General features: G+C 36.5%; 1 protein-coding gene across 1 annotated transcript; it reads left to right on the top strand.

The window, feature by feature from the left end:
- The first annotated feature begins 5,714 nt into the window (after positions 1–5,714).
- LOC123769105 (E-selectin-like) lies at positions 5,715–7,585 on the top strand. Its single transcript, XM_045760056.2, has 5 exons — positions 5,715–5,848; positions 5,946–6,333; positions 6,426–6,597; positions 6,795–6,900; positions 7,016–7,585. Exons 2-5 carry the CDS (start codon positions 5,947–5,949, stop codon positions 7,179–7,181), a joined length of 831 nt encoding a protein of 276 aa, XP_045616012.2. The 5' UTR covers positions 5,715–5,848; position 5,946; the 3' UTR covers positions 7,182–7,585.
- Positions 7,586–8,011: the final 426 nt, after the last annotated feature.

Below are 8,011 nucleotides of genomic sequence, written 5' to 3'. Positions count from 1 at the left end.
TTCGGTCATATTTAATAATATATGTCTACAGGAAAGACTGCTACCAAAATATACTAATATATATATATATATATATATATATATATATATATATATATATATATATATATATATATATATATATATATATATATATATGTGTCGTATCTAGTAGCCAGAACGCACTTCTCAGCCTACTATGCAAGGCCCAATTTGCCTAATAAGCCAAGTTTTCATGAATTAATTGTTTTTCGACTACCTAACCTACCTAACCTAACCTAACCTAACTTTTTCAGCTACCTAACCTAACCTAACCTATAAAGATAGGTTAGGTAGGGTTGGTTAGGTTCGTCCATATATCTACGTTAATTTTAACTCCAATACAAAAAAATTGACCTCATACATAATGAAATGGATATATTTATCATTTCATAAGAAAAAAATTAGAGAAAATATATTAATTCATGAAAACTTGGCTTATTAGGCAAATCGGGCCTTGCATAGTAGGCCGAGAAGTGCATTCTGGCTACTAGGTACGACATATATATATATATATATATATATATATATATATATATATATATATATATATGTCGTACCTAGTAGCCAGAACTCACTTCTCAGCCTACTATTCAAGGCCCGATTTGCCTAATAAGCCAAGTTTTCCTGAATTAATATATTTACTATAATTTTTTTCTTATGAAATGATAAACCAACCCTTATCTCTATGTATGAGGTCAATTTTTTTTTATTGGAGTTAAAATTAACGTAGCTATATGACCGAACCTAACCAACCCTACCTAACCTAACCTAACCTATATTTATAGGTAAGGTTAGGTTAGGTAGCCAAAAAAAGCTAGGTTAGGTTAGGTTAGGTAGGTTAGGTAGACGAAAAAACATTAATTCATGAAAACTTGGCTTATTAGGCAAATCAGGCCTTGAATAGTAGGCTGAGAAGTGCGTTCTGGCTATTAGGTACGACATATATATATATATATATATATATATGTCGTACCTAGTAGCCAGAACGCACTTCTCAGCCTACTATGCAAGGCCCGATTTGCCTAATAAGCCAAGTTTTCATGAATTAATTGTTTTTCGACTACCTAACCTACCTAACCTAACCTAACCTAACTTTTTCGGCTACCTAACCTAACCTAACCTATATAGATAGGTTAGGTTAGGTTAGGTAGGGTTGGTTAGGTTCGGTCATATATCAACGTTAATTTTAACTCCAATATAAAAAAATTGACATCATACATAATGAAATGGGTAGCTTTATCATTTCATAAGAAAAAAATTAGAGAAAATATATTAATTCAGGAAAACTTGGCTTATTAGGCAAATCGGGCCTTGCATAGTAGGCTGAGAAGTGCATTCTGGCTACTAGGTACGACATATATATATATATATATATATATATATATATATATATATATATATATATATATATATGTCGTACCTAATAGCCAGAACTCACTTCTTGGCCTACTATGCAAGGCCCGATTTGCCTAATAAGCCAAGTTTTCATGAATTAATGTTTTTTCGACTACCTAACCTACCTAACCTAACCTAACGTAACTTTTTCCGCTACCTAACCAAACCTAACCTATTAAGATAGGTTAGGTTAGGTTAGGTAGGGTTGGTTAGGTTCGGTCATATATCTACGTTAATTTTAACTCTAATAAAAAAAAATTGACCTCATACATAATGAAATGGGTAGCTTTATCATTTCATAAGAAAAAAAATAGAGAAAATATATTAATTCAGGAAAACTTGGCTTATTAGGCAAATCGGGCCTTGCATAGTAGGCTGAGAATTGCGTTCTGGCTACTAGGTACGACATATATATATATATATATATATATATATATATATATATATATATATATATATATATATATATATATATATATATATATATATATATATATATTAGTATATTTTGGTAGCAGTCTTTCCTGTAGACATATATTATTAAATATGACCGAAAAAGTAAGATTAATAATTCTAACACGAATTTTCTCTATCTTTCTTACATTTCTTTTCACTGTTGATGGTATTTCAAAGATCAATTCTCCAAAATTCATTTATATTTCTAGTCTATATATATATATATATATATATATATATATATATATATATATATATATATATATATATATATATATATATATATGTCGTACCTAGTAGCCAGAACGCACTTCTCAGCCTACTATGCAAGGCCCAATTTGCCCAATAAGCCACGTTTTCATGAATTAATTGTTTTTCGACTACCTAACCTACCTAACCTAACCTAACCTAACTTTTTAGGCTACCTAACCGAACCTAACCTATGGAGATAGGTTAGGTTAGGTTAGGTAGGGTTGGTTAGGTTCGGTCATATATCTACGTTAAATTTAACTCCAATAAAATTTTTTTTATCTCATACGTAATGAAATGGGTAGCTTTATCATTTCATAAGAAAAAAATTAGAGAAAATATATTAATTCAGGAAAACTTGGCTTATTAGGCAAATTGGGCCTTGCATAGTAGGCTGAGAAGTGCGTTCTGGCTACTAGGTACGACATATATATATATATATATATATATATATATATATATATATATATATATATATATATATATATATATATATATATGTCGTACCTAGTAGCCAGAACGCACTTCTCAGCCTACTATGCAAGGCCCGATTTGTCTAATAAGCCAAGTTTTCATGAATTAATGTTTTTTCGACAACCTAACCTACCTACCCGGACCTAACCTTACCTTTTGGGCTACCTAACCTAACCTAACCGATAAAGATAGGTTTGGTTAGGTTAGGTAGGGTTGGTTAGGTTCGGTCATATATCTATGTTAATTTTAACTCCAATAAAAAATAATTCACCTCATACATTATGAAATGGGTAGCTTTATCATTTCATAAGAAAAAAATTGGAGAAAATATATTAATCCAGGAAAACTTGGCTTATTAGGCAAATTGGGCCTTGCATAGTAGGCAGAGAAGTGCATTCTGGCTATTAGGTACGACATATATATATATATGTCGTACCTGGTAGCCAGAACTCACTTCTCAGCCTACTATGCAAGGCCCGATTTGCCTAATAAGCCAAGTTTTCCTGAATTAATATATTTTCTCTATTTTTTTTCTCATGACATGATAAAGCTACCCATTTCATTATGTATGAGGTCAATTTTTTTTTATAGGAGTTAAAATTAACGTAAATATATGACCGAACTTAACCAACCCTACCTAACCTAACCTAACCTATCTTTGTAGGTTAGGTTAGGTTAGGTAGCCGAAAACGTTAGGTTAGGTTAGGTTAGGTAGGTTAGGTAGTCGAAAAATAATTAATTCATGAAAACTTTGCTTATTAGGCAATTCGGGCCTTGCATAGTAGGCTGAGAAGTGCGTTCTGGCTACTAGGTACAACATATATATATATATATATATATATATATATATATATATATATATATATATATATATATATATATATATATATATATATATATATATGAATGAAAACTCACACCCCAGAAGTGACTCGAACCCATACTCCCAGGAGCAACGCAACTGGTAACTACAGGGCGCCTTAATCCTCTTGACCATCACGGCTGTCAAAAGGAAGTGATAGCCGAGGCTATTTGAGCCACTACCCCGACGGCAACTCGGATGGTAATCTTGGGCATAGCATTTCACCAAATCACCTCATTCTTTGGGGCACACGTGAGGAACACAAATGCGAACAAGCCTGAATGGTCCCCAGGACTATATGCGAATGAAAACTCACACCCCAGAAGTGACTCGAACCCATACTCCCAGGAGCAACGCAACTGGTAACTACAGGGCGCCTTAATCCACTTGACCATCACGGCCGTCAAAAGGAAGTGATAGCCGAGGCTATTTGAGCCACTTCCTCGACGGCAACACGGATGGTAATCTTGGGCATAGCATTTCACCAAATCACCTCATTCTTTGGGGCACACGTTTTGACGGCCGTGATGGTCAAGTGGATTAAGGCGCCCTGTAGTTACCAGTTGCGTTGCTCCTGGGAGTATGGGTTCGAGTCACTTCTGTGGTGTGAGTTTTCATTCGCATATAGTCCTGGGGACCATTCAGGCTTGTTCGCATATATATATATATATATATATATATATATATATATATATATATATATATATATATATATATATATATATATATATATATATATATAGACATAGGTTAGGTTTGGAAAGGTGTTTAGGCTCTGTTGGTGATTATTTGTATTTGTACAACCCGTCCTCGACTCAAGTCCATTACATCCAGCGGTCAACCCCACAGACGCATTCATAAATTTTAATATGCTGTTCATTCAAAACGGGAATTTTCTCAAGTATAAATTAATATTATAATATATTAGCATATTGTGTATATATAGGCATAGGTTAGGTTAGGTCAGGTGTTTAGGTTCTGTTGGCGATTATTTGTATTTGTAGTACGTGAGTGAAGCATTTATAGCGTTGTGATTCGAACAAAGTTCGTCAGTGAAGCACTTGTTCCGGATATGTTCGAACGTCAGCAGTTGTGAGTCGTGTGTAAACCGCTTTTCATTCATAAACAGGGGGTTTGGTGGGTGCATGGAATCACTTTTGGATCTTTGTTTGGAGGACGGGCTGATTTGTAGTAGGTGGGTGAAGCATTTATAGCGTTGTGGTTCGAACAAAAATCGTCAGTGAAGCTCTTGTTCCGGAAGTATTCGAACGAAATCAGTTGTGAATCGTGTGTAAACCGTTTTTCATTGAAAAACAGTGAGGTTTGGAGGGTGCTTGGAATCACTTGTGGGTTTTCACAGCCCGTCCTCCAAACAAAGATCCAAAAGTGATTCCATGCACCCGCCAAACCCCCTGTTTATGAATGAAAAGCGGTTTACACACGACTCACAACTGCTGACGTTCGAACACATCCGGAACAAATGCTTCACTGACGAATTTTGTTCGAATCACAAGACTATAAACGCTTCACCCACGTACTACAAATACAAATAATCGCCAACAGAACCTAAATACCTAACCTAACCTATCCTATGCCTATATATACACAATATGCTAATATATTATAATATTAATTTATACTTGCGAAAATTCCCGTTTTGAATGAACAGCATGTTAAAATGTATGAATGCGTCTGTGGGGTCGGCCGCTGGATGTAATGGACTAGAGTCGAGGACGGGTTGGTTTTCATTTGGAGGACGGGCTGCTTTCGGCGAATCATCCCGACCCAAAACAAGCCTCAGACGGCTCGCCAACAGTTTCGATATTATTTTATAATCTTGATTTAACAAGGAAAAGGTCTCCAATTGCACAAATCCTTTAAAACCCAGATTTCGGAAGGAGTCGAACAATACCATAAGATTGGGACCTTCTGATCACCTTATTTCGGAAACAATATCTCACCACCTGTGTTTTTTATTTAACCAATACAACAAAATTATATCCAGTGTTTGGAAATAAAATATTGTCCTCTGTGTGTGTGTGTTAATTACTTGAGGCTTATAGCTACGTGTTTTGTCTCTCGGTTTTACCCAACAGGTTATAAATTAAAATTTTTGCTTTTTAATTAAAATTGATTTTTTGTTTGACACTAAAAGAATGCTAAGCACGATTTATAATTCAATTTGGAAATGATCAGTTGGCCGTTAGCGAGTTATTAGTGACATTTGAATCAATAGTTTAAAACCAGGAGCAGGTTAGCCAATGGTGACTCTAAGCTGGAATATCGGCCAATCAGCGCCCGTGGTTGCTTGAGCTATGGTAATATAAGGGGCGGGCTGGCCACACTTCCCACAGTTGGAGTCGCTCGTGCATCGGCTGTTGAGATAGTCAAGTACTGTCATAAGTAGACGTTGTTGTTATTGTATGTATTGGTAGAATATTTTCTTGTTTTACTCTTCTCGGTTTAATGTTTCTCTTGTCCTTTCTAGGATGATTACAATATGGATGTTTATGTTGAGTGTTGGTGTAAGTTTGGGTCAATACTTTGGCCAGGGAGGAGAATCTTTCACTGACCAACAGAACCAACGCATTTCTTTAACTCGACCGAATACAGTTATTGCTCCAAATGCATTTGTAAGGAACGTACAGATTCAGAACGCCCTCCCAGTGCAGCAGGGGTTCCCAGTTCAGCCTCGGTTACAGCCTTTACCTTTTAATCAGTTCAACGTTCCCGAAAACGTTCCAATCCAGCCGCAAGTTTTCCAGTCACCACAAGTGGCATTTCCTCCGTTCTCGCCACAACCACCTGTGGTGCAGCCTGCTTCTCCACTACCTACACAGTCGCCCCTGAACCTTTGTGGCCACTCCTCCGCTCTTGTACGTATAATAAACTTCTTGATTTACTACGCTTCACAAAAAAAAATATGCATAATGGCAAGCAAAAATTGTAACACTTTGGCACCCCACAGGTACACGCCACTTATAAAAGCCGCGGGTACCACTTATCCTGGTGCAGAACCCAAGCCACCTTCAGTTGGGATCAAGGCAATTCCTATTGTTCGGGTCTTGGTAGAGACTTCAGACCTGTCTCCATCGAATCCAAAGATATTGATGACTTTATTACTGACATCATTGCTAGACGTACGTACCTCTTGATTATTTATTTATATATATATATATATATATATATTTATATATATATATCGCGATCCAATGATGTGTACTTCGAAAACTTTAGAAATTCATAAACTTTAGGTTATATGTGAATTGATCTCCAAATTTAACTTTGCGCTGGGGTTCAAAAAGTGCAGACGAGATTAATTTTGATCCTATTTCAGATGCAGTAAAGTTCTTCTGGACTGGCGGCAACAAACGAGGTTATGGCGTCTGGCGGTGGCTGTCGGGAAGCTTGGTGACTTTCAGCAAGTGGTCCCATACTGGAGGGTATGTAGTCACCTTTCCCAGTGTTTATGAATATTATACTGTCCCTCTTGTATAATGATGCAACTAAACTGTTATAGTTCAGTTAACTAGACTTGATTTATTTCACGGTGAGCAGGAATGGTCAGCCACAACCAGACAACCGTGAGGGACACGAGGACTGCTTAGCAGTGATGAACAACTTCTACAACGACGGCATTAAGTGGCACGACATTGCTTGCTACCACGATAAGCCCGTCATTTGTGAGACTTCGGTCTTGCCTTCTCCTTATTCTAACTTTTAATGGTATTGACCAACAACGGCACTAGTCGTGACCGATAAATGTTACTCGCTGCTTCTATTGCTCTAGCATAATTTGTGAAATTGGAATTTATATAATCTACTTTGTCTCAAATGCCATCACCAATTAGAGGTGGAAAGGGAGAGCTTGCACATACACTAATTGGTTTGTATAATCTCATAAAACCGTTGGTTATTAATAACCAATATTTATAAGATGACAGATTTGTAATAACCTTAACTTTAAGTTCACCTGAAGTATTAATCTTTAGGACATTTACTTTTATTATTTTCTTGGTATGTATGTTCATCTAGTTGTGCTTGCAAAGAAAAGTCTTTGGCTCTTTACATTCACATCACCTGGTGTACAGATTAGTGGGCTCAATTATACCAACACTTCCAACTGTGTATGGAGTCTGCCTACCCCACCTCCTTTCCTGATGCATTCAATGTATTAATTACCGACATTGAAAGTTCCTTCTAACGTTCCTGTGGCTCATGGGTACTACATTTCAACAAAGCTGTGTTCACATACCACCCGTGTAAACTCTCATTATCTACCTGTCAATTCCTGAGAATTTTGTAGGTAGTGATCATGTCCTCGTCCGAGATCACCCGTCATTCAGCTACGTGAAGAGAATTTCGGCTTCTTCGTAACTCTTGTCTCTTGGTTCTGGGACTAGCACAGTGATTTTTTTTTTAACTCTCTCCCCCTCTCCCAGCTGTCTTGTGCTTGACAGGGTACGGGCTCCATGCTGGGACTGCATACTTCAGAACTGGTCTTACGTACGTGGTTTACAAGGTTTTAAAAAAAATTCCTTACACTGCTTCCTA

This window comes from Procambarus clarkii, chromosome 64 (assembly GCF_040958095.1).
Source record: "Procambarus clarkii isolate CNS0578487 chromosome 64, FALCON_Pclarkii_2.0, whole genome shotgun sequence".
NCBI lineage: Eukaryota > Metazoa > Arthropoda > Malacostraca > Decapoda > Cambaridae > Procambarus > Procambarus clarkii.
The sequence above is the reverse complement of the archived record's forward strand: the minus strand, read 5'-3'. Positions and strand labels throughout refer to the sequence as shown.